The sequence below is a fragment of the Amia ocellicauda genome, chromosome 8 (genome assembly GCF_036373705.1).
Source record: "Amia ocellicauda isolate fAmiCal2 chromosome 8, fAmiCal2.hap1, whole genome shotgun sequence".
Lineage (NCBI taxonomy): Eukaryota > Metazoa > Chordata > Actinopteri > Amiiformes > Amiidae > Amia > Amia ocellicauda.
The window spans coordinates 42,111,968-42,138,539 of NC_089857.1; the positions used below are offsets into that span (position 1 = coordinate 42,111,968).

General features: G+C 43.3%; 1 protein-coding gene across 1 annotated transcript; it reads left to right on the forward strand.

The window, feature by feature from the left end:
- Nucleotides 1-9,596: 9,596 nt before the first annotated feature.
- On the forward strand, nucleotides 9,597-25,805 carry ankrd55 (ankyrin repeat domain 55). The gene is made up of 11 exons (XM_066711475.1): nucleotides 9,597-10,102; nucleotides 13,663-13,785; nucleotides 14,059-14,189; nucleotides 14,502-14,611; nucleotides 15,832-15,892; nucleotides 16,430-16,558; nucleotides 17,116-17,300; nucleotides 17,770-17,937; nucleotides 18,416-19,083; nucleotides 24,800-24,901; nucleotides 25,079-25,805. Exons 1-11 carry the CDS (start codon nucleotides 10,063-10,065, stop codon nucleotides 25,354-25,356), a joined length of 1,995 nt encoding a protein of 664 aa, XP_066567572.1. The 5' UTR covers nucleotides 9,597-10,062; the 3' UTR covers nucleotides 25,357-25,805.
- The last annotated feature ends 767 nt before the right edge of the window (nucleotides 25,806-26,572 follow it).

Below are 26,572 nucleotides of genomic sequence, written 5' to 3' on the forward strand. Positions count from 1 at the left end.
AACATAAATTGAGAAGAATGTGATATTTAAAAAGTCAACTAAAAGTCAACTAAAAATATCCTTTTCTTGTTTCAGATGTACCGGTAGGAGTGGGTTTAGATCCTTCTTTCGTTAATTGTGGTATCCTGCGGTTGCCAAGGTACACTCCAAACAGAGCATAACACAGACTTTCATGTGTTTTCATTATCAACGAACTTACGGTCAATGTCCACGTTTCTCACTCTCTTAACAGAAATAAATGGCATCTGGCAAACCTACTTCACTTCGTTCTTACCTCTTCTGCCCAGTTTCAAGGTCGTGTTAATTATTACATGTGCTATCTCTGCTCTCTCACAGAACTAATTAGTCAAAGTGCAATTTGTTGATTTAATAATTGTGAATTCAAGTGCTATAACTGGGGAGGCTGCAGGGCTTTCTTTGGCATATCGTAACAGATAGACAAACAACAAGTTACAAGTATAAAGTGTCAAGTCTGTTCTTCAGCAGGAAAGTCGGTGTTGCATAGGTGGCAGTAGAGTTCAGAGCACCACCATCTGTGTAATACTCACAGCAGGATCTGAGGAAAGTTTACCCTCTGTAGCTTAAAATGAAATCACAAGAGAAATTGTACAAAGCACCTGTAACGGGGCTTGTTGTGGATGGTGATGTCACCCCTGTGTGAAATCAGTACATAAGAACATAAGAAGAACATAAGACAGTGTCTAATCGAGAGGAGACCATTCGCCCCATCGTGCTCGTTTGGTGTCCATTAATAACTAAGTGATCAAGGATCCTATCCAGTCTGTTTCTGAATGTTCCCAAATTGTCTCTTCAGCCACATCGCTGGGGAGTTTGTTCAGATTGTGACGCCTCTCTGTGTGAAGAAGTGTCTCCTGTTTTCTGTCTTGAATGCCTTGAAGCCCAATTTCCATTTGTGTCCCCGGGTGCGTGTGTCCCTGCTGATCTGGAAAAGCTCCTCTGGTTTGATGTGGTCGATGCCCTTGGTGGATACATTGAATTTAATCTGCCAGGTGTCACCCACAACTGAATATTATCTAAGTCCCTCTGAATAGCCTGTGCTGCCGAGATTGTATCTGCTGAGCCACCTATTTTAGTATCATCTGCAAATTTGACAAGTTTGCTAACTATCCCAGAGTCCAGATCATTAATATAGATTAGAAAAAGCACAGGCCCTAGTACTGATCCGTGTGGATCTCCACTAACAACCTCACTCCAGTTAGAAGCGACTCCTCTAATCGACACCCTCTGTTTCCTATACATCAACCAGTTCATAATCCATCTACTTACATTACCCTGAATGCCTACAGCTTCCAATTTGAGGATCAGTCTTTGGTGTGGAACCTCATCTAAAGCTTTCTGAAAATCTAAGTATATCATATCATATGCTTTCATATGCTGAAGAGTTGTAGCTGTAGAGTGTGCAAACATCCCACGTGGATGACTCTATCCTCTACTGGGAGGAGCTGTGTGATGCCAACGATGGTTAATACAATTTGAAATGTTATCTAGCACTGAGAGTCAGGGAGTGGAGGATTGTGGGGGATTCTGGGGTCAAAGGGTAAAGGTCAGAGGGAAAAGGTTGGAGATGAGGGGATAAACAGGGGTACCCCGGGAAGATTCGGACTGCTGGCATACTGCGCGAGAGATTTGATGCTGTGCCTCCAAAACGGCCTCCTCATCTAATAAAGCAGTTGCTTTAACCCCGACTCTCCTTTGTCATTTCTTGGTTGATGTGAAACCATGAATCCAGGACTTAAAGAAGCAGAAAATGTGGGAGAGTAAATCAGGGTACACCATATTCTTTCTACTTTAATTAAAAATGATTTCTTTTAAATGACATAAACCTCTCATGTGACCTTACTTTTTAAGTGTCCATTAATGGCTGAACAAAACCATCGAATCTATACAATGTATGGAGGACAGACTAACTGATTAACTCTGTGGATGTTACGCGTATACTGCAGGGGGCAGGGAGCTGTCATCTGTTTTCCTTCCACTCTCTGTGGTCTCCTTTAATCTCACAATTTGGCAAATCCCTGGCAATTTAGCTAGTCCTGGAACAGGCTGGTACGGCATGTAGGCTCATTGTGTGATTTGTGAGCCCTGGTTTATGTCTGTTGGATGCGTAATATCATTCCTGGTGCCAAAAGGAAATCACTGTAAACAAGGTGCTGGCCTGTCGTGGTCTGACCTCCGTGTGTGAGAGAGGGAAGACCACGAATCCTTACTCAGGGTTGTGTTGCTTAATAAAACGACCAAATCTAACAGCACCTTTTCCTGACCCTGTAACCTGCACTTCTTACATTGTTTCTGTAAAGGGGATCAATGATTTCCAGCTGGTCTCACTGGATATCTGTAGGCATCACGATTGGTCAGATCAAACACAGACGACTTGCCTCCCTAACCTCAGCCAATACAGACGTCTCGTTTTGCCTGACCAGACCTGGCGTGTGCTGAAACGTGTTGGTTTAGTAAAGGAGTATCACTGGGATCTCCACCAAAACCACAGACGTCAATTAATAAGATCCGAGATGCTTACAACGTTTGAAGGAGTTAGTTGAGGTCTCTATTTATGCTTAATCCAGCTACCGCTTTTGTTTTGTTTTTAATTAAAGTTGAGCTTTCATTTCCTCTCTTTTTTTAGCACAGATTCATAAGTGTGATGACTCGTGGTGGTCCCCTCTCCAGCAATGCTCTGAAGTGACTCTCCATTTTGGAGGTACACCGCCTGGCTGGTAAGAGGTTTGTAATAAGATTGTGAATCACCCACATCTAATTAAATGGTGTTGTTATGAGACAAATGCAGCTCGTAATTTTTGTGCTAACCTGCTCTTTATGGGATTAAGCAATAAACTTGAGGACTGTCCTCTTACCCTTCACACTTATTGCTATTGTCAGTTTATATGGTGCACGATCTAGACTGACTGCTTTCCGTTTTAACCAATTGACATTTTCCTTGCTTGTTGTTTTCATTTTCCCCAGGCCCTGCATTTGCCTAGTTCAGTTTTTAAAAGATGGAGGTAAACAGAACAGCTCCACGAGACCCGAGCATTTCCTCTGTTTCTGGGTGTCTTTACTTCTCAGTCTGTGTGCCTGGGACATGTTTATGTTTCATAATTATACACAAACTCTGCCCGTCTAGACACACTAAATCTCTGCTATGTTTAGATTTGGCTGCAGTGCTGAGAGCCCCTTAAAAGATGAAAAGCAAGTGTCTATTGAATTTCTCATTATATTTTCGTGAGGGCTAAACCCAAGAACAAAGGCCTACAGTGGATTCTTACCGTCTGAAGAAGAATACGGAAATCTTACTGTTCTGCACTAATAATTACAGAGACTTATACTTCTAACACTGGGTCTTATCTATCAAATGCTACTTTTATACAATGCAATGCCTTTCTGTACAGTAGGAAATTGTGAGAGAAATGTCATTATATCACACAGTGGATGTGAATGCCATATATTTTATAAATAAGTAAATACATACAGTTAGGTCCATAAATATTTGGACAGTGACACAATTGTCATATTTTTGGCGCTGTATGCCTCCACAATGGATTTGAAAGGAAACAATCAAGATGCTTTATGTGTAGACTTTCATCTTCAATTTGAGGGTAGTTACATCCAAATTGGGTGCATGGTGTATGAATTACACCCACACTCAAAAGTATTTGGACAAACTAACATAATCATGAATTAAATTGTGAGTTTCAATACTTGGTGGCAAATACTTTGCAGTCAATGACTGCCTGAAGTCTGGAACACATAGACATCAGCAGATGCTGGGTTTCTTCCCTGGTGGTGCTCTGCCAGGCCTGCACTGCAGCTGTCTTTAGTTTCTGCTTGTTCTTGGGGTGTTTTGCTTTCAGTTTTGCCTTCAGCAAGAGAAATGCCGCTCAATTGGATTCAGGTCAGGTGATTCAGGAACACCAAAAGGCCCGGAAGACCACGGACAACAACTGTGATGGATGACAGAAGAATTATTTCCCTGGTGAAGAAAAAACCCTTCACAACAACTGGCTAGATCAAGAACACCCCCCGGGAGGTAGGCGTATCTGTGTCAAAGTCAACAATCAAGAGAAGACTTCACCAGAGTAAATACAGAGGGTTTACCACAAGATGTAAACAGGAAACTGGAAGACCAGATTAGAGTTTGACAAAAAAACATCTAAAGAACCCTGTACAGTTCTGGAACAACATCCTATGGACAGATGAGACAAATATCAACTTTGACGGGAAGAGAAGAGTATGGAGAAGGGAAGGAACTGCTCATGATCTGGAGCATACCACCTCATCTGTGAAGCATGTTATGGCATGGGCATGTATGGCTGCCAAGGGAACTGGATCCCTTGTATTTACTGATGATGTGACTGCTGACAAAAGCAGCAGGATGAATTCTGAAGTGTTTAGGGCTGTATTATCTGCTCAGATTCAGCCAAATGCTTAAAAACTCACTGGACGGCGCTTCACAGTGCAGATGGACAATGACCGAAGCATACTGCGAAAGCAACCCAAGACTTAAGGTGAAGAAGTGGAATGTTCTGCAATGGCCAAGTCAATCACCTGACCTGAATCCAATTGAGCAGCATTTCACTTGCTGAAGGCAAAAGTGAAGGCAAAACACCAAGAACAAGCAGGAGCTAAAGACAGCTGCAGTGCAGGCCTAACAGAGCATCACCAGGGAAGAAACCCAGCATCTGCTGATGTCTATGGGTTCCAGACTTCAGGCAGTCATTGACTGCAAAGGATTTGCAACCAAGTATTGAAACTCACACTTTAATTCATGATTATGTTAGTTTGTGCACATACTTTTGAGCCCCTAAAATTGGGGGGATCACATATAAAAATGGGTGTAATTCCTACACTGTTCACCCAATGTGGATGAACTACCCTCACATTAAAGATGAAAGTCTACACTTAAAGCGCATCTTAATTGTTTCCTTTCAAATCCATTGTGGTGGCGTACAGAGCCAAAATTATTACAATTGTGTCACTGTCCAAATATTTATGGACCTAACTGTATGTGGATGATCCGTCAGCAAACAGAGCCAAGGAAGAAATACAAAGAAAAATAAGACATGAGATCCCAACGTCTGAAATATTCCTTCTTCTTGTGCAACTGGTAACAGCTAACCTTTACTTTTGTCAAATTACGTGACTTGCCACCATGAAGATGCTTTTCCACACATAGCTTACAAAATGTACAGAAGAGATTCCAAAGGCCATAACCTCACCCTGTGGAAATAGAGGGGTTTTCACATCTAAAAACTCTTTGTAATGCATTCCTCTGTTCTGAGGCTTCATGCTTTTATGATTTTCATCAAATTTATTTTAAAACCCTGCACACAGAGCTGACTTTCTGAGACAAATTATGTATTTATATTGAGCTATATCCGTTTCTCATGTCCATAAACCAGCCTCTCTCAGTTAAATCGGCACCCCTGTCCTCAGCAGTCACATTATAACGCATGAGATTAATTCCTGAATAAGTGGCTTTATTACAGATATGCCTGCTTCCCAAAACAAATCTAATCAGTAGTAATTACACAAACAGCTGTTGAATGTCACAACTGCAGCAATACCATCAATGTATTTCTCATAGCAACAAATGAGATTATGTATCCTGTAAGTCTGCCAAGAAATTAATAATAATAATCATCAACAAAAGCTGATAGCGGTCATAGAGAACATGTTTTTTCCATGGGCTTCACTAGTTGTCTCTTTGCCTGTAATTTAGTCTTATAGCCACAAAGTGGTAGTGTAGTCTCAGCAGTAAACACAGTCACAATAACATTATTACTGAGACACTATTACTGTCAATAAATATTTTAGAGGAACTGCAGAAGCTGAAACTTGGACAGATCATCTTTCCATTAGTGAGGCAAGTCTCTGCATAAGCAAAAATTTACTCTATTTACCTTCCAAACTGAAATACTGTTAAACATTTTTATATACATTAGAAGACTGAAGTTTTAATGACTGTCATTGGCAAATAACAGAATGTCTCACTCGCTGGGTAAAATGTAAATTACAACTCCCTGTGGTCCATTTTTCAAAAGTGATCGCAGTTTGGACGTGTCCAGCGAGGCGGGACAGTAAATACTCGCTTGTGTTCAGGAGCTTCTCTCCCGCTCCCCAGGGCTCAGAAAGACCATTTAAATGTCTCTGTTGCATGATGTGGTGTTTAAAAGTGTCATAAGTGTTGAAATCACATGGCAGGGCTGTGACTGTAAGAGGACACACTTCATCTGTACAGACATTTAGGAAGCAATTTGTCTCAAGTTTAAGAGTTACTATTTGAAGCGGACTCTTGAATTGACCCTTTTCTGGCCGTTGGTTCCTGTAATGGAAACACTCCCCAGAGAGAGTCCACAAATCTGTGAGGAGGAACACAGACTGCAGACAGTGTGTAAATGTGTGTTACACTCACTGAGTAAAATATCAGAGCTTTAACTCGCTCTTTACCAGTTGTGAAACTCTGTCTGTTTTCTCTGATCTCTTTTGTCTCATGTTTGATCCATGGATGATAATCATATAGTGAGGCTGGTATCAGTATTGATATTGTTCAGCACTTTATTTTCGTTTAGTTTTGTGCTAAAAGATAACCAGTTTTCTCACAGCTTCTAGTCTCACATCCGTGCAAAATGGATGACACTCTCACAAGAATCATAGAAGTTCATGGAAATGTAATGCATATTGTATTCATGAAAAGCAAGAAACCCTTTACTTGACACAGGTTAACAAAGTTATAATGTGAATATACATACTATTGGGACAACTTTTAAAGCTCACAGTGCAAGATCTGTTAAATTGCTTCCCCTCTCTTTTCCATAAATATACATTGAGTTTTCCCATCATCATGCTTTTAAATATTGACATTACTTTCTATCAAGAGCAAATTCCACTGTGAAGCACAAATCTCACCCAGTACTGGGTCACACAGCGCAAGTTAAATTAACTTTATATTGTCTGAACTCCCGTCTCTAACTTATCATGTGACCGAGGAGACGAGTGCAACATTTTGCAATATGTACATGATAGCAATGGTCTGGAGAACTACAGTGCAAGTGCCGCATTGCATTATGAAATGACGACACCTACTGGAAAGTAATAGATATTTCACTGTGGTCCTCACAAACCTACTGGAATCGAGATCAGTGTTATTTAGAATCAATCCTTGAGGGCTAGAGGTCGCAGGCTTAGTATGTTTATTTAATTCCTGATTAATTTATCTGAACACATTTTACCTCCTCCCTTGGTCTCATGCCCACAGAGTAACCCATACAAGCTGGAATGACTGCATTAGAAAAACACTATTGCAGATGTGTAGTTGGCAATATTTCTGACATCCCTTGGGATACTATTCAGCTCTGTTCCCCTCTTGGGATTAAATAAATATTCATACTGATAAATATCAATTACATTTCTGTGTTGGCAGTGGGAGGCTTGTCTCATTACATCTGTCAGTCGCGTTTGTGTCAATACTTAAATGTTAGTGTAGTGCAGAGCGTTGCGTCATTCCTTCTCTTAAATGACTCCATTGTGGGCATGAATACTGGGTGGCTACTCTCGTTGCATGGAAAATGCACTTTTCCAGTTCCTGCTTTCTCGGTAGCGCTGAAGAAGATGTGAAACTGTGAAAGTCGGTTTTATAATTGCCAACAGTTACAAAATGGTTCAAGAAAATGTGTTTACGATGTCAAACTCGTGTAACTTTCATTGAATCAAAGTGTCTGTAGATGGATTTGTGCTGACAATACTGAGAGACACTCGACTACGAAAGGCAATGAGAGGCGTAGATATTTTCAAGGGTCTTCAAGGGTTACGACTGAGGTCTAGGGTTTATAGTTAGGTTTCATGGTTAGGGTTTAGATTTAGGTTTTTTGGATAGTGTTGGTATTTAGGCTTAGGGTTTAAGGTTGTGGTTTGCAGTTCAGAGGTAAGGGTCAAGGCTTAAGGTTTGGTGTTTATTGGTTTAATTTTTAGTTTTAGGGTTTAGTTTATACGGTTAGGGTTAAGGGTTAAGGCTTGTGGTTTAGGGTTTCGTCTTATAGTTGTGGTTCATTGTGCAAGGTTTAGGACTTAGGGTTAGGGTTACAATGCCAGTTTGGGGATATGGTCTTTTTAGAAGCTAGGTGGTTAAGGCTAAGGGTGTGCAATCAGCTGCCTGTTTGTAAACCAAGACAAAGGTACCCTTGCCTGGCACTGTGGCTTCAACAGCACCTCCTATAAACCTCCTGTAGACAAAGAGCAAGCATAGTGTCGGATTGTGTGTGCAAGACTGCGAACAATACCTCGTCTGGACAATAGAGAAGCCACTATTACCCACAGCCATAGAAATAGAATGAATGGAAGTATCCATCAGATCAGAGATTTAAGAATATATTCTAACTAAGTAACAATACTGCATGAGAATATGTATGTAACATGCTAAAAATATTAAATGAAACAATGATGACAACTAGCAGTTTTGGAAATGACAAGTACACCATTTCAAGAGTATTTATATTATTTCCATTGCTATCCATCTTTTCTAATTTATCTTGCCTGCTAGCAACTGTCTAATAGTAAACCACTGGCTTATTTTTAATGAATGGGTTTGTATCTTCCAGGGTTGCCAGGGTTGCGAGCGGCACAATAAATATGAATGTAATAAAAACCAGATTCACTACGACGAGGTGGCCGTCTTCTGACAACAGGTCGATTTCCACCACAGTGTCGTAAGGAGGGACATGAGGCTTTAAGCACACACGGACACAGAAGCACCCGTCCTCTCTGAATGTCAAGAGTGGTAATCCACCGCGCCTGCCCGCCTGTGCAAGTGTCACGCCCTGGATCACGGGGGGCTTTCTGAGCTGCGATGGAAGCAGCGATGGGCATTAACAGACTAGCCTTAGTGGCAACTGGTCAAATGGCTCTGCTTGATGATGATGCATCCCCAGTGGGCTGAAACAATCTGCGCTGCTCGGGAGTGAGAGGACGTCTCCTTTCCTCTGTGTTGCAGCGAGATCGTGTCTTCACAAACAGATGCCAATTGGTGTCTGCTTCAGAAAAAAAACATAATTTTAATTGTGGGAGTATTTATATTTCTCTCACTCTCACACACACTATCTCCTCTAATTAAATGACACACACCTAAGAGCTAAAGCTATTTAATCAATACATAATGATAATAATGCCATTTTAAATATTAATGATGGTGATACTAATAATAATTACAGTTTTTATATTGTGACAAAGCCCTGGAAATCTTCTGTTGCCAAGTCTGTCTGTGTCAGGCGCATTACCTTTGCTTTGGATCCCTGGCTCTGTGATTAACACACAGATTCATCCTCTACAACAACAACAGCCTGCGTTTCAGGGGCTGGAGCGCCTGACAGGCTGACTGGAGTGCAGCTCGATTAATAATGCTGAATGCAACATGGGCTGCTGCCTTAAAATAGACTCTTTAAAAGCCAAGTGGTTAAGGTGCATACTAATGCATGTGACTCTGCTCATTTTTCACCCTACAATGAAAACACCAGCCACCGAGCTGCATTGTACAGCTGCACATGCTCAGTGCGGCGCATGGATCCCCATTCATAGCTTGCTGTCTCTCCAGCAGGCACTACTGATGCTGGGATGCGTCTCCTTGCTACCCTACGCTGCCTCCTGGACTGGATGGTTTTTCTCCACCAAGGGGATTATCTGATGTAGGACACATCTCTAATCTCAAGACAAGAGCATATTTAACCTTTTTTCTTTTCCCCCGTTGCTGTGGTTGTTGTCAGAGAAGGTCCTTTGATTTTTTGGGGGGATTTTGTCATGTTTTTTCCCCCTCCTTTGCCTTGACAGCTGGTAAACCGAAGGCATGTTAAATCATTTTCATGCTTTTTTAGCCCTTTTCGAACGCCTCAATCAGATTGCCTGGAACCAGGGATTAGATAAACAAACCATGTCCACATTTACAACGCACCTATAGTACCGACGGTCTTGATCCTGTTTCTGTTGTTGTTGTTGTTGTTGTTCTGCCTCAGAGATGGTGATTGCTGGCTGTGGTTGCGAATAATGCAATAGTCAACCATGGAGTTCAGCTCTTCTTCTGTATTCGATCAGCATAAAGGTAAGTCGCCGTGTGTGTAAATATCACGATCCGGACAGAGTGCCAGAGTGAAACATGGAGCTGCCTATGTTGCCATGGAAATGCTTAGGTCTTACTATCTTTCTTTTTGTTGTTATTCCTGTGCAATACGTGCTGAGCTTCAGTGGCAATTACACATAGAGGTCTTGTGTATTTAAAACGTGGCCGGGGAAACACTGATGCTGTATTCGTCCTTTAACCATTAAGGGAACTGGACGAACGCCATCCAGCTCACGTCCAATAAGGGCAAACAACTGCCGAGGGTGTGGGGTGAAAAAGACGTCTGCTAACAGAGCAACAAGCCCATTCATTAAATGAGCTTAGAAGGGCTCTCTGAAAATCAGCAATCAAATTACAAATCATCAGAAATAAAAGTTTTGCGACCGTGTTTAAGAGCAGAAAGATATATTCCCTGTGAAGCTAGAGTGCTGATTTAAATGTAGGTTGCTCGATGGAGGGAGTTAATAGGCAGGGAAGGGACAGCGAGGTCCCACAGTGCCCGATCAGCTCCACTCTGGAAGAGGGTTTAATTTACCGTCATGGACGACATGATTTCTGAAGCAATTATTTCTATGCCCTGAAGGAAATTGAAAGTAAGTGCATGTAAAGGGGGCTGGTGAAATTAACTCCTCTTCAGGTGGAGACACAAAACTGAAGAACAGCAGAACACGTTGTGGTAGGTTCTGTGAACAGCTACTGTTTGCAGACAAACCCAGTTCAGGGTCGTGTAGTGGCCTGCACGGACGTCCCAAAAGCCGAAGTCACTTTAACACCTGAATTTCTGATCGGGAAAGGTCTCAGAGTCTCGTGGAAAGCTCAGTTACAAAATGTCGGTGGCAAGGTTCTCCTAGACAGCATGTTGGGATATTTGTTGGCAAAAAACAGACCAGTTCATCTGTCCTTTAGTCTTATTTTCAAGAAGGGGAAAGGTCTACACAATGTTCTTTCATTTGCACCTAATCAAGTTCATTAATCGTATGAGTTTATATGCCATACCCTTCACACAGCCTTTTTGTCCAATCTGCGACTGGTAGTCTATTTACTTCTTGACACCTGAATTCCGAGACAATGATCAAACACATTGTTAAGTTTACTTTGTAGCCTTCAAACCAGAACCCTCCTGTTCTGTTTTGCTCCTCTGAATTGCTGATCTTAGTTAACAGATCTCACTTAAAGAGACTGAATTCTCATTCTGGTCACGTATGGCAATATTGCAGTATCCTTCAGTTGTTTACCGTCTTTTGTTTTGTTTGGTCTTTTTGAACAAATAGGCCAACATCACTTGCAGGGGAGTAGTTCACACATTTGTGAACTGTGTGGCATGTGTAAATATCTCCCCAAGCTCAAAGGCATCAGCAGTGAGCCTCCTTTTGCAAGTGCACAAGTATGACGAACAATAATGCGCTTCAGACAAAGAATAGCTTTGTTGCTCAGTTTTGCATGCCTGCACAGCTGCCTCATAGACTGATCATTACAACTGTGAATAATATGTCGGTGGTGCTGTTCAACATATCTGTCTATCTAACATATCTATGTATGTAATATGCCCAGTCATTTTTTCCCTGGGATATGCTACTTATATGGTATGTTACTGTGTTGGGTTTATCTGATCTCGTGTTGGTAGGAATATAACTAGTAAAGTATCTGTGATGTTTCTCTTCCATTCTAATATTTTAGTCACATCTAAAACTTAAAAGTGCCACTTTCACCATAATCATGGTTGCTGTCAATAATCCACAGGAGAGCTCTCGGCTGTTCAGGATGTGATGTCTCGACACTTCCGGATAGCAGAAAAGACTACATTTACAGGGCAGCACGTTATAGTGACGTAGTAATAGTGTCACCGGGACATTTTCAGAGGGACGTGATTTTAAAGTAGGTTTTAAACAAAAATATATTTAAATCAGGCATTATTAACATGGTTGCCTAATTGAGTCCCATTGCACTGCTATAAATAGGCTACATCGAATAAAGGCTATTACATGTTCATATTTGGCTTTAGATATTTGTCGTTGCTCTTTATCACTCTTTAACTATTAATATATTTTAATAATGCTAAATAATATTGATCTTGCCTGATAATCCCACTGCGCACCTTAGGGAGGTAACTGTGCACTGCATTTTGTAATTATTTTGAGTTCACATTAACTAGGACCTATATTGTTTTTTGCTGTGTATTGTGTTTTGCATTTATTTTGCATGAGCGTTTTATGTAAATCCCTTGAGAAGTGCACCTCTGATAACCGTAAGTCGTGTCGGAAAGGTCTCCGTTAATTCATGAATCAAAATCATTTCTCGGCCGTTTGCTCGGCGGCGGGAGCAGTGAAGCGCTTGGGCACTAAATTAATCACCAAATCTGATCTCCATAATTTGGATGTATTTACAGCAGCCGTGATTGTAAGATGACACTTTTAAAAGTTACTAAAATTATCGAATGGAACAGAAAAATCACATATGTTTTACTTATACACCCCTACCAACACATGCAATACATTTTAACCCTTCATTTTATTTTTAGGGACTGATAGTTCCCTTTAGAAAAAACTATTTTTTCAATGAACAGAAGCTAATTAAAGTGCAGGCTGTAAAGTAAAGAAACTCCCTGGCAACACTTGATTGCCAGATACACACAGGCCTGCTGGAGCATCCTGAGCAAACACAGCAAACATCCTCCCCCGTTATCAGTTATAACAACACAGTCCTCCTCACCTCCTCTCAAGTCAGTTTAACTCTCTCTCAACTCCATAAAAACCCGAAACTGTGATTATCTTACCATAGGTGGTGAAAAGGGGGGGCGTGGTGAACGTTTGACTAATAGCAATAACGTGTTTCTCGATGTGGGTGCGGCGATTTAATTTAAAACCTTTAAAAACCACGGCACCCTGGATTTGTAGGTGTTTGATGGGGTTTTGGGGCGCAATCAGCAGATAGGAGAAGTTCAAATCCCATAATGCATCACGGCAACAGACTCAGTGCACCCTGACATCAGGGGCCAAGCGAAGTCCAAGAGTTGGGTTTTATATATATTTAAAAAACAAAATCGAGTAATTCTTAAACAGTGTATTTTATGCAACAGTTTTCACATTTACTTAAAAAAAACGAATAAATATAATCAGTTAAATTCGATATTAAGTTTGTGTTTGTTGGTTAATGTGTTGTCAAACCAGCTTCCGGGAGGGCCACTTATTTTAACATAGTGTTTTGAGGGTATACCAGCCAAACACGCCAATCAAATTGATCTATATTCATGCCCGGCATTCATTTTAAGCCACCAGAAGTGACCAATTAAAACAGCTGTCTTCTAAAAATGTTCTTCCCAGGGGTGTATGCCCCCGGGCCCCCTAAAAAGCCACCATCTAAACACATATGTAATATATTTCATGGCATTTAATGGACCCTTGCAACACTGGCGTTCTACATTCTACAAATATTCTAGTTATACAATAGAAAACAATTGTTCAAGCCTGTAAAGCTGGCTCTCAGCATTACTGCCTTCTGAGGTTTCATGACTGTGACCGGATTCACGCTTCTGTCTCAACCAGGGGACTCAGCTGAGGAAGTTGACCTGAATGTGGTGTACCAGGCAGCTGCTAATGGAGACGTCAACACCCTGACAGCAATAATTCGCGAGGATCCCTCCATTTTGGAATGCTGTGACAGCGAGGGTAAGACATCAATGTAGTCCAAGCACACACACCATTAAGCGAGACAAAGAAGCTGGTTGAATTTAAGTGTCAAGAGTCTAACTGAAATGTTTTTTCCTCCTTCTTTGGAGACCGAGTTGACACCGGCTTCGTAAATTGTAAGTTCTCCTCTGGGAACTTGAAGGAAAAGCCGACAGCAACTCCCATCCAATCAGTGCGCAACCACCAAGTGTTTCATTATTGACTGTACATGTCTCTAAAATAGACTGTGTCCGTGACTGTCCTGTTGTCCAGGGTCCACGCCTCTGATGCACGCTGTTTCAGGACGCCAGGTGGACACTGTGAAGTTGCTGTTGAAAATGGGGGCCTCCATCAACACTCAAGATGCATGTGGAAGGACCTCCCTCTCTCTGGCAACATACCTGGTACTGCAGAGAAGATCCATAGCCCTGCAGAATAAAACCATCGCCAGTATTAATCTTTACACTTACATATCTATACATGTTAATCTATACATTGATTATTGGCTGTCATCCTGCTTAGATATATAATATTTTAAACATCATGAAGGTATTGACACGTACAGATGAATGACATGGGAAATGCTGAGACCTATCCGTGGAAGCTATTGAATATTTGTGTATTGCAACTGTAGGGACTATCAGTGTGGACAATATGTGACAGTTGTGTGTCCTTGTGGGGGATTGAAACAGAGGGGTCCTTGTTGTGTTTTAAAGGGTTGGCTGGAGGGGTGTGTGTGCCTGCTGCGAAACGGAGCCAAACAGAACATCGCGGACAAAAACGGGCGGCTGCCCCTGCACGCGGCCACGGCGGAAACCGACCTCAGGTACCCCTCATACCAAACAGGTCTCAGACGAGAAGCCCTGATATATGTCGCGCACAGATTGTTTAATGACACAGACCGACCTTCGCGGTGCTCATCAGTATAAACGACCGACGCTGCGAACACAAGTGATTAGTCTCACTTTAGACGGATCCATGCTTTGCGCTGTCAATCCCTATTGTAATCTTTCTTTTTAAGAAGACAAAGGCTCTTCATATTTATCAATGTTCTACAACAGTCAGAGACCGAGTGTAGGAGGCTAAATAAAGTATGAAGGCAGTGCATGCATGTCTCCTTAGCACATAATCAACAGCTAGGAGGACCAGGTCTGTGCCGTGTTAAAGTACACATGCTGAATCTGCGAGTTTGGAGACTAATTTGCTGTAACGATGAGGTCTGGTTCACTCGAGGGATTTCCAAGGTCCCCATAGCGACCATACCAGACCTTTGCTCCAGACAGGATGGTAGCAGCTGCTCCATTGCTCTTCTCGCTCCTAATTAGTACGAGGAAAGGCGAGCATCCTGTGTGCGTTTGGGTACATGACTTCGGCCACGCTTCAATTTTTATCATAATCATATTCGACTTCACAGAGATATAGTTTCCTCCTTGGGTTTAGTTAGGGGATTTTTGGGGTACCTTGTTGACCTAGTGTGACCTATTTATCGGCCAGACTGGTACTGTATTGGGACAGATCTGTAAGAGAAATAAAACTGCACCCTGGGGGGAAGCTTTTCTTCACAAAGAAACGTCCCAGGGCAGGATGTACAGGGGGATGGGGGGCTGTCTGTATTACCTGAACTGGTATCTGCTGTTAAAGAGGTTTTTAAATATTTCTCATCCGTCCATCTTTGCTAGCTGTTTCTGTTGCAAATCACAACATTATTGGTATATAATAATAGGCCAAAGCTTTGCATTTTTCTGCATAATTAAATTCTGGTATGCATCATATTGTGATAAGAATCCTGGAGTTTATTTAGAGTTCATTGCATGTTTTCAAATGTGCATAAAAGCAAATTAATCATTAATAGTCTGTGTATTTTCCATGCAAGTAAGTAGAACATGTTAGCACATAATCTGTTCTGAGCAATAAAACACTTTAATTCTTATAGATGTCTAGATAGAAGACTATGTCCGTTCTTGATACATTTCCACAAATTCGCTCCTATCTTAAAAAATAGTCCAGAGAATATAAGTTGTAGACATTTTCTTTTACTTCCTGCAGGTTAATGGCGGTACTGTTGCAGCAATCTACACTGTGTGAGATCAATCATCAAGATAACGAGGTAGGAAACATTTTATATATGGTTGTATCATACAAAAAAAAAACGATTATGCTGTACAATGCTGTACAAAGTGTGAATTCAATATCAGAAAGGCTGTATTTGCATTCAAAAGTTGTGCGAGCTATTGTGGAAGTGAAACCTGCCGGCAGCACGCAGGTTTCTGTGAGACCTTTCACAATCCTGCCGTGCGGCCAGCTGGGTCAGCGCTGAGTGCTCAGCTGCTCTCCCTCAGCTTCCCTCCCACGCTGCTCTGTGCAGTTTCCACTGAGCTTCCTCAGGCCCACCAGAGAGCCAGGCAGAGACTTTGACAGGCTGAGGGCGATAGAGCATGGCTTATCTCGAGAAAATAAACAGCGACACTGACATACGTCTGAAACAAAGCAGACTGTCAATTAAGGAAGGAAATTGTTGTGGTGAAGCCTTCTCCGTAACCCCCTGTGGGACCGTGTGTCGGTTTTCCCCGGGATTTTGACACACCACATCACGCAGTGTGTCCTGTTGTCTTTCTTTCCCTTGGTTGTGTGTGTCGGCTGCCAGGGCATGACTCCCCTGCACTGGGCGGCGTTCCACAACCGCCCCCAGCACATCCAGGCCTTACTGCAGAAGGGCGCCGACCCCACCCTGGTGGACAAGGACTTCAAGACTGCCCTACACTGGGCTGTGCAGGTGGGTGTGTGGGAGCGTCAGAGCGTGGGAGGCCATGTGAGCTCCGGACGCAGGGGAACGCAGCCTGATGATGCTATATTAATCAAAACCAGCAGACAGTAATCCCCAGGAGTCCCGGCGGACGGGGGAGTTTTAATAAAAGCAGGTCCACCTGGGATTTGAGGCTGTTATGCAACAGGAACCTGGCTGTCTCCTGGGAATCAAAGCCTAACCACTGATAGCTATTCAGGGCAACACTGTTGGTTCCTTGTTTAGCCTCAGCAGCTCCTGGGGAATTCCAGAGAAATGGGTCATATGAGCTGCTTATTTTACATTCCAGTGTTTTATAGTATCAAACACTACGTTAAACACTACTACACGTCCTACTCCTGTTTTATTATTCACTTCTGCATATAATGAGTGAGAATGTACTTTTGCCAATCTCTTTATCACGCAAAACCAAATCCACTGCTACGTGTATTTAGCTTCCCTGTTTAAAGTCGAATATGTTTCTGGTTGATGACCCATGCTGAGCGTCTCCATCTTTAAAACGCCCCTCCCTTGGTCCTCGTTGGCAGAGCGGGAACCGCTTCCTGTGCTCGCTGATCCTCGACCACCAACTGGGCTCATCCGTGATCAACTATGACGACGAGAACGGGAAGACCTGTGTGCACATCGCCGCGGCTGCGGGCTACAGCGACATCATCTACGAGCTGGCGCGGGTTCCCGAGACCAACCTGCAGGCCCTGGATGTCGACGACAGGTACGCCCGCCGGGTACCGGTGTCCGCACGGTCCCCCCGCTCTGTGCGGCTCGGAATCAGCGGGTCAGCCGTTCTTTTGTATAAATCAGAAGGCAGTGGCATGAGTATTAGTAGTAACAGTAGTTCATAGGAAAACCTCTCACCCTGTTGTCTTAATGGAACCAGGAGTCAAAACTAACCTAATACACTAAAGCCCCCCACAACCGCCACGGATGTTAAAGCCACAGAGTGTTCAGGAAAATTAGACTAGGAATCCTGGAACTGAAACCCACGGTGGCTCTGAGTCTGAGGGTGCGTGAATGTTGTATGCCATGCGTGATGTTTACCAGCCCTCCAGCCCGTCCATTGGCACTCCCGCACTCCCCAGTGAACTATCATTAAAAAAGATAAGAGAAGTAATTTCCCTGTTAGGTCCCCTCCAGCCACTCATGAATAACACTCTCTGTTGACCTGTTGCATGGTCCTCCAGGACTCCTCTGCACTGGGCGGCCGCGGCGGGGAAGGCGGACTGTGTGCAGGCCCTCCTCCAGCTGGGGGTGGAGCATGGGCCCCGGGACATCAACGAGAACACCCCCCTAACATACGCAATGTACTGTGGCCACACGGCATGCATCAAACTGCTCTCCCTGGAGAACAGGTGGGCTAGCTCGGAGCCGACACTGATTAGTCACCCTGGGTGCAACGGGGAGCGGGGGGGAGGGTTGGCAGAGGCGTGAGACACGAGTCCTGTGTTGTCGTACCAGAAGTAGATCTAAGGCACTCTTACTCAGGCTCTGGCGTTCACTGGCACATTTATACGACTGCAAGAGAGCCAGACTGAACTCTGTTCCCCTTTAACTTGAATCTACTCGCCAGTTCTGCTATCAATGGTTTTGACAAACTATAGACCATGCAGTGCAATAGCCTGAATGTGTATCAGTACATAAACATTGCATGCATTACACTATAATACTTATATATTGTGTTTATATGAAGTATATCTTTTTTTATAATATGAATTAATATGTTGAGATCAAACTAATTCACTACCATCCCTGGGGTGTTTCTTACCAATTGGCTGCAGGGTTGCTTTGCTTTAAAATAACACCCTTTGTTTGTTGACTTTTCCCCCTTAGATCTGACTCTTCAAGACAGTTGCCGTCTCGGAACAACCACCCGTCTCTGAAAAAGGAGGGGAGGTTCAGCGTCCTGAACCAGATCTTTTCCTGCAAGAAAAAGAAGGACGACCAAATGACAGGGCAGAAAGAGAAATGCCAGTACCTGAGGGAGGAGACGTCTGAAGTCGATGACATCATCACCATGTTTGACTGCATCATGGACACCTCTGGGAAAAGCCTCTCAGAGCACCACGGCGGTGGCATGGAAGCCGGGCAGAGGTCGGGCGACCCTCAGAAACCCCACCTCATGGACAAAACCCCACCAAAGGAATACAAGGGACTGCCGCCCATTCGGACACAAAGTCTTCCCCCGCTCACCCTCGGCGGCTCTGCATCGGCCTCGGCCCTGAGCTCGGTGCCCTGCGGCCCCACTGGGCTGATCGCCTACCACTTCGCACACCGGTCCCAGAAGAGCAGGAGCGAACACGACCTGTTCGACAGCAGGACCAAGTGCCAGGCCTTTCTGAGCAACGCGTGGAAGTCGGAGGCCAATCAGGTCCTGTCCCAAAAGGCCTGGACGGCTCCCCCCACGGAGAAGCTGCTGGACGGCTTCCTGCAACAGAGGTCCAGTCAGGTGGATCTTCTCTACCCGGCTCAGCTCCCTTACCTTCACAGGAAGGGCCTCGGTAGGTCTCTGAGCTTCGGGACACCAGACCTCAGGTTTCGAGGGAAGGGCGGTCTCTGCTTATCCGTGATCATTTTGATTTTAACTTCTTACTCTCGGTCTATGAAAGCTTCTCCGCTTCCAATCACAATACGCCCGGGCACTAAACGTAACCACCAGTCCTGCCGCGCCGAATCAGCAGCATTACTTTCCGAAAATATTCCATGTTTGTTTTATTTTATTTAGTTTTTCCGGTGGACCTCTCAGATCTGCCCTCTGCTGGTCAGAGTTGGAGACCTCCCAGTCCTTATGTTTGTGGAAAATCACAGAGTAAACAAAAACAGTTCAGCCGAATTCCCAGAAAAAAAAGAGCGCTAATCTAAACAGTCCTTGTGTGTTTATAGCTCATGTATCAACTGTACTGAAAGTTATGCATTAAAAAAAAAATGACCACAACAGCCAGCCAAGTTATGCAAATTTATTTTGAGGTTTGTTCTGTCCCTGAATAATGGGGAGTATTATTAACAGAGCAAATCCACACGGTGCAGAATTAAAAAAATGCTTCCTGTGCAAGTTCCTCCCCAGGTGTCATAGCTGCCACTCTAGTCAACTTATTTCAAGCAACTTAACTGCTTTAAATGTCAAGAAATGTAAAAAATATGTCAAATCTGTTATTTAAATCTGAATAATAATAACAATAATAATAAAAAGAAGAAATCACCTAGCTTGGACACAAAGTTAGTCAATCTCCAAAAAAAAAGCTATTCTAAATACTGTACTATATTTTTAAACCTAATAACCAAGTGTTTTTAATTTCAGTTTCAGCTAAGAACCCTATTTACTTTATTTCATCTTTTGTAATAGATCATTTATTGGCACATTACTGTTACATTACCTTTGTGCTCAGATACAGTGATCAGGAAATTAACCAACTGAACCGCAGATTCACAGTCTGATGGCAGCAGGGATTCGAAGGCACTTGGTTAGCTGCACGGGGTCATGTTGTGAAATCTCTCTTCTGGACGGCCCCTGAAAAGTTCTTGTAAATGCAATCTAACTTTACAAATATATACGAATGAAGAAACAAAGACAGTCTTAAGATGAGGATGCAGTTTATTCAGTGGAGCTAAAGTAATTTACGGAGAAGATGAAAACCACACCACATTGATAGATTAGATCTCGTGATATAGTAAAAATACAAATAGAAAGTAATATACCCACTTTTTAGTCAGGTGTTGTGGCTGGGAGGTAGAAAGCACATCGCATTACTTAGATGCAACTCTCTCTGCTGCACTATTTGAGTATTTTGCAATCTTTTGTTCGTGTTTTTTGCTTACCCTGGTATTTAACATGCGCCTGTAAAGTACGTCTTTTCTTGCTGTAAAACAGCTCAGCAAAAGGCACCATTTGAGTGAGAAATTGACTCTTTGCTCCAACCAGCCATTGCTCTAAACCACATCCTGCACAAACAAACACACTTGAAGGTACACTTTGACAGCAGATTAGCCAAACATTGCACGAATGCCAGTTCATCTCAATCTCTGGAAAGTAAAACTTCCACGTCATGCACTTTTAAGTACAATTATTATTACTATTATTATTATTTATTTCTAGGCAGACGCCCTTATCCAGGGTGACTTACAAAACATAAGTGCAATACAAAGTGCAAAAATACAGTTCAGTACAATTCATCAAACATTACAAATTCAGATTTACATAATACAATGCAATTCAAAGCATAATACATTTTACAAATTACAATTTACACAAGTGAATACAATAAATGAGGTCTTACATCCTGGATAGTAAAAGCTTAGTGCGGACAAGATGTTAGTCACAATCAAGGGCCACGGGAAAGGGAGCCTAGGGGGAATAAAAATAATACGAGTACTAGAAACGCAAGAAGCATGTTAAAACGTTGTGAAGTGCTATTTTACAGGAGAGTAAAGGACTATTATTACAAGTACTGTCTGAAAAGTTGTGTTTTGAGTAAGCGGTGGAAGGAGGTCAGGGACTCTGCTGTTTTGATTTCAGTGGGAAGGTCGTTCCACCACTTAGGGGCCAGGGATGAGAAGGAGCGGCTCTGAGGAAGGGGAGTGCAGAGGAGGCAGAGTTAGTCTTCTGGCACTGGAAGACTGCAGCAGTCTGGAGGGGATGTATGTGGAGACGAGGGTCTGAAGGTAGCTTGGTGCAGTGTGGTCGAGACAGCGGTAGGTGAGGGTCAGTGTCTTGAACTGAATGCGAGCCGGTATCGGGAGCCAGTGGAGGGAGCGGAGCAGTGGAGTAGCATGTGCTAATCGGGGCAGAGAGAATATCAGACGAGCCGCAGAGTTTTGGATGAGCTGGAGTGGGCGGGTCGTAGCAGGCAGGCCGGCCAGGAGGGCATTGCAGTAGTCCAGGCAGGAGATGACCAGTGACTGGATGAGCAGCTGAATCGAGTAGTTGATGAGGAAGGGATGTATTCGGCGTATGTTGCTCAGGAAGAATCTGCAGGTGCGTGTCAGCGTGGTGATGTGCTGGGAGTAGGAGAGCGCAGGATCAAAAGTGACTCCTAGATTTTTAGCGGAAGAAGAAGGAGAGAGTGTTGTGCATTCCAAGGGGTTTGAGATGGAGAGATCAGCAGAAGGTGAGGAAGAGTGGGGAGAAAACAGGAGATCCGATTTGGAGAGGCTGAGCTTGAGGTGGTGCGAGTGCATCCAGGCGGAGATAGCAGACAAGCAGGAAGAGATGCGAGAGGGTATGAGGGTGTCAGAAGAGGGAAAGGACAGGAAGATCTGGGCATCATCTGCGTAGAAGTGGTAGGAGAAACCATGGGATGCGTAGAGGGGGCCCAGGGAGCGAATGTAGAGAGAGAACAGGAGGGGGCCCAGGACGAAGCCTTGGGGTTCGCCTGTGAGGAGAGGCTGGGGGGTGGATGAGGTAGGAGGAGAACCAGGTGAGAGCAGATCCAGAGATTCCAAGGTCAGCGAGGCAGGAGAGGAGGATGGAGTGATCGACAGTGTCAAATGCTGCAGAGAGATCGAGGAGGATGAGGACTGAGGAGAGAGACACTGCCAGAGCACAGCTGAGTCAGTGACTGCCAGGAGAGCCGTCTCAGTGGAGTGGATCCATTGCAGAGGATCCAGAAGTCAGTAATGGGAAAGAAATGCAGAGATCTGACGGTGGACCACACGCTCGAGGGTCTTGAGAGGAAGGGGAGTAGGGAGACAGGGCGGTAGTTCTGAGGAGATGTGGCATCAAGGGTTGGTTTTTTGAGGAGTGGGATGACAGCAGCTTGTTTAAACTTCTTGGCTGAGGTGAGTGAGGAGGATAATGTGGACAGTAGAGAGTGGTAGAGTTCGAGGGCAGCTGGGAGTTTGGTCCTTTTCCACTTCTGTTCAGCGGCACGCAGACTGGATCGAGTTGAGCGTAGAATGGAAGAGATCCATCTAAGATTGCATTGTACGTTATTATTACTCAATTTCTTAGCAGACACCCTTATCCAGGGTGACTTAAATTTGTTACAAGATATCACATTAATCCTCAAAGAAAACTCGGTGCTTTACTGTGTCTGAAAGGAAATAAGTCACTGCACAATACTTATTTTATCATTTGTATTATTATTAAATATATATATATATATATATATATATATATAAAATTTATCTCATATTTAGTTTTTATAGGTGTATTTCTTTAATATGCAGTAGCTTTGTTGTTTGGTATTTACTTCTGAATCACTCCTTAAAGCCATGAATTAAACCTCTCAGTTCACACCTTCCCAGAGCAGACTGATATTCAGTTCAGATTAACAGTTTGGATTAACTGTTTGAATATCATGTCCACGGCCCAGTCCAGTCCAACCCACTCAATATCCCCTCTAATCAAGCGGGCTGACACGTTAATTGTTGCTGATTGCCTGACATTGGCCTCAGCTTTCAGTCACATCCAAGGATCCTATCCAGTCTGTTTTTGAATGTTCCCAAATTGTCTCTTCAGCCACATCGCTGGGGAGTTTGTTTAGATTGTGACGCCTCTCTGTGTGAAGAAGTGTCTCCTGTTTTCTGTCTTGAATGCCTTGAAGCCCAATTTCCATTTGTGTCCCCGGGTGCGTGTGTCCCTGCTGATCTGGAAAAGCTCCTCTGGTTTGATGTGCTCGATGTCTTTCATGATTTTGAAGACTTGGATCAAGTCCCCACGTAGTCTCCTCTGTTCCAGGGTGAAAAGGTTCAGTTCCTCAGTCTCTCAGTAGGACATTCCCTTCAGACCTGGAATAAGTCTGGTTGCTCTCCTCTGAACTGCCTCTAGAGCAGCGATATCTTTCTTGAAGTCGTGTAATATGGTTTTAATATTTGTACGAACATAATCTACGTGACGTGGTTTATCCCTCTGACTGTGTAGGGACCAACCTTTCCCCTGCACTCAACAATTCGGTAGCACCCCACTCGAAAAGTCGGTATTCTCCAGATTGGTAAAGGCTTTTCAAAGTCTACATCTTCCAGGGTCTCTAGGATTTCATGCAGGGTTGACAGGTAAGTGCTATTGCTTACCTAAACTTAAAGTGACAACTTACTAAGATTGCATCCCCAGCCTCGTTAACACTTGACTCAACACTGTCTGGTGAAGCGCACTGTATACATAGTTGTCTCCGTGCTGTAAACGTTCACTATAGACCCCTTTACTTTTCTTCATGTGAAACAGCACAGATACGGATAATCAAAATAGTTCTGATAGTCTTCTGAGCAATTAACAGGAAAAGCCCCAGAGAAAAACTGAAAAAACTTGATCACAGCCTTTTCATTATATGTATTTTCTTCCACACCTCTGGTCAGACTTTCTCACACATTATAGGTCATGTTTCCTGCATGTTCTCAAACAGCATGAGTGTTTTGAAAGTGTGTTACATTTCTACAGAGTTTGTGGTTTGTAGATAATTATTTACATAAGCAAATCATGTTGAACAAATAGCTAACAGCCATTCTTTTGTTATGAAACAGATAATCTGACAAATCACCAAATCGTAAACCAGTACAAATGTATTGTATTGATAATGTAACTCATAACATCCCAGTGAACAGTGAACAGTAATATGCATGAATGCACTAGTTAGAGCTCATCTGGATACTGTGTACAGTTCTGGGCTCCACACTTCAAGAAAGATATCGCTGCTGTAGAGGCAGTTCAGAGGAGAGCAACCAGACTTATTCCAGGTCTGAAGGGAAAGTCCTACTGAGAGACTGAGGACCTGAACCTTTTCACCCTGGAACAGAGGAGACTACGTGGGGACTTGATCCAAGTCTTCAAAATCATGAAAGACATCGAGCACATCAAACCAGAGGAGCTTTTCCAGATCAGCAGGGACACACGCACCCGGGGACACAAATGGAAATTGGGCTTCAAGGCATTCAAGACAGAAAACAGGAGACACTTCTTCACACAGAGAGGCGTCACAATCTGAACAAACTCCCCAGCGATGTGGCTGAAGAGACAATTTGGGAACATTCAAAAACAGACTGGATAGGATCTTTGATCACTTAGTTATTAATGGACACCAAACGAGCACGATGGGGCGAATGGCCTCCTCTCGATTGGACACTTTATGTTCTTATGTATGTACATTTCGTATGCATGTTTAAGACATCTTAGGATTGTATGTGAAAAAGATCTTTCAACATGTTTGAAAACTAGGCTATTTTAGCCTATGAGTATATCATCATTGTTCGACTGTCACTAATCACGTGTGTTTTTCTCTTTTGTAGCACAAAATGTACACCAGCTTCCCCTGGACAGGTTGAGGATGAGAGAGACGGCTCTGGCGCGGAACAGCTTGGCTCCCATACGCGATCACTGCACCCACAGGTGTAAGTCCAAACACATATTCCTTCCTCATCACATCAGAACCTATTTTGTAAAGTAATTCATACAAAATAAACCTTCTCTGTGTGTAGGGAAGTAACAGGATCTCAATCGGTGAAAACGCTGTTATGTATATCAAAAACAATACTACTAATAATAATTTGTGCATCTTCCATCCTCAGTCACCCTACCGCCCAACCAGGTCTCTCAGGGGGTGAAGAAATCAAAGTCCTTGCCCCTCGGCTCCCTGTGTGGCAGTCCGGCGGCTCTGCCTCCTGCCCTTACCTCAAAGTCCCCCCGCGGTGGGGTCCCCCAGAGCCACTCACTGTGCTCCTTCCTGCCCGTCCTGTCGGGGGACCCCCTTCGGACTATCAGAGTTCTCCCAGCGATCCCGTCCCAGAGGAAACAGAGCCCGTCCCCCGCAGAGACCCCGAAGACAGATTCTGACAACAGCAACTGACGTTTTGTTCAGTTTGGGGTTTATTTTTTGTAACACAAAGTGGCTCGGAGCGTGCAACAGTTTCTCCGTTTGGAAGCTTTCAAGGCTGGGGTGTCTCAGAAGTTGCTTGGATTATCTTTTCTTTTTCTTGTCCCTCTCTCTTGGTTGAGGTGTATTCACTAGGATAACCCTGTGAGGCCTCTGGTCCCTCAGCCACTGTAGATAGATTTTTAAAAATATATATCAGCTTCTAGAAATCGAAGGACACGCTGACATATTTTATAAGTACCTTAATCTTTGCTAAGTTTGTTTACTCCGAAATGATGACAGGCTATTTTGTACTGATTTTTAAACTCCGCTTCAGGGGACATGTACTGTTTACCATTTAACCAGCCAGTCAGAGTCCTGCTCTGCCATTGGTTACTTACACATTCTGTGTTTATACTTCATGTAAATTATGTTCTGTCCATATTTTGCATAATCAATAAATAATAAAACATATATTGCTTCTTGATATTTGTTGCCATCATAACAATTTACATCAGTTGTGCAATAAGGGTTTCAATTATGATGTGAGAATGGAGATCAGTTTTCTGCAATAAACCGATGAAGTGCAACGATATGATAAAGAATGAGGTTTAAGGATAGATTAGATATAGTGAAAGTGGTAACACTAAGTAACACTAAGGTTTGTAATTTAAGGCTCCATACAAAACTGAGGGCCTGATTTCCCAAAACTGCTGCATAAAATAAGTTTGAATTCAGCTTTTTTTGTTTAGATTAAGATAATTGATGGGGGGTTTAGAAAGAAACTAGCGGCGCTAATAAACATACGAGCTGCCCTGACTCATCAGGAAGAGCTTTCGAATCTTAGGGAAGCCCGGCTCTCGGTGTGGGGAAAGTCCACAGCAGGACAGACACTCCCGTCACATGTCAGTTGGCTGGCGTCTGGAAGGCAGCCGTTGTATCCTTCCTGCAGGGCTGCTGATCTTATTTCACTAGAGCTGAGATGATAACTGGGGTGTGACTGAAACACAGTGTCCTGGTACTCAGAGAACCAAGAGGCAGGGACACAGTTCTGATGTTTATCTGGTGATGAAATAAAAAATAAGCGAGAGAGAGAGCTATGAGGCTGATTGTATTAAGAGGTTCTTACGGGCAGCAATTTCTACACATGCTATTGTTTCTATCGTTTAATTTGTGTCTGGCTTTGTGTGAGGCACTATGAGCCATTAAC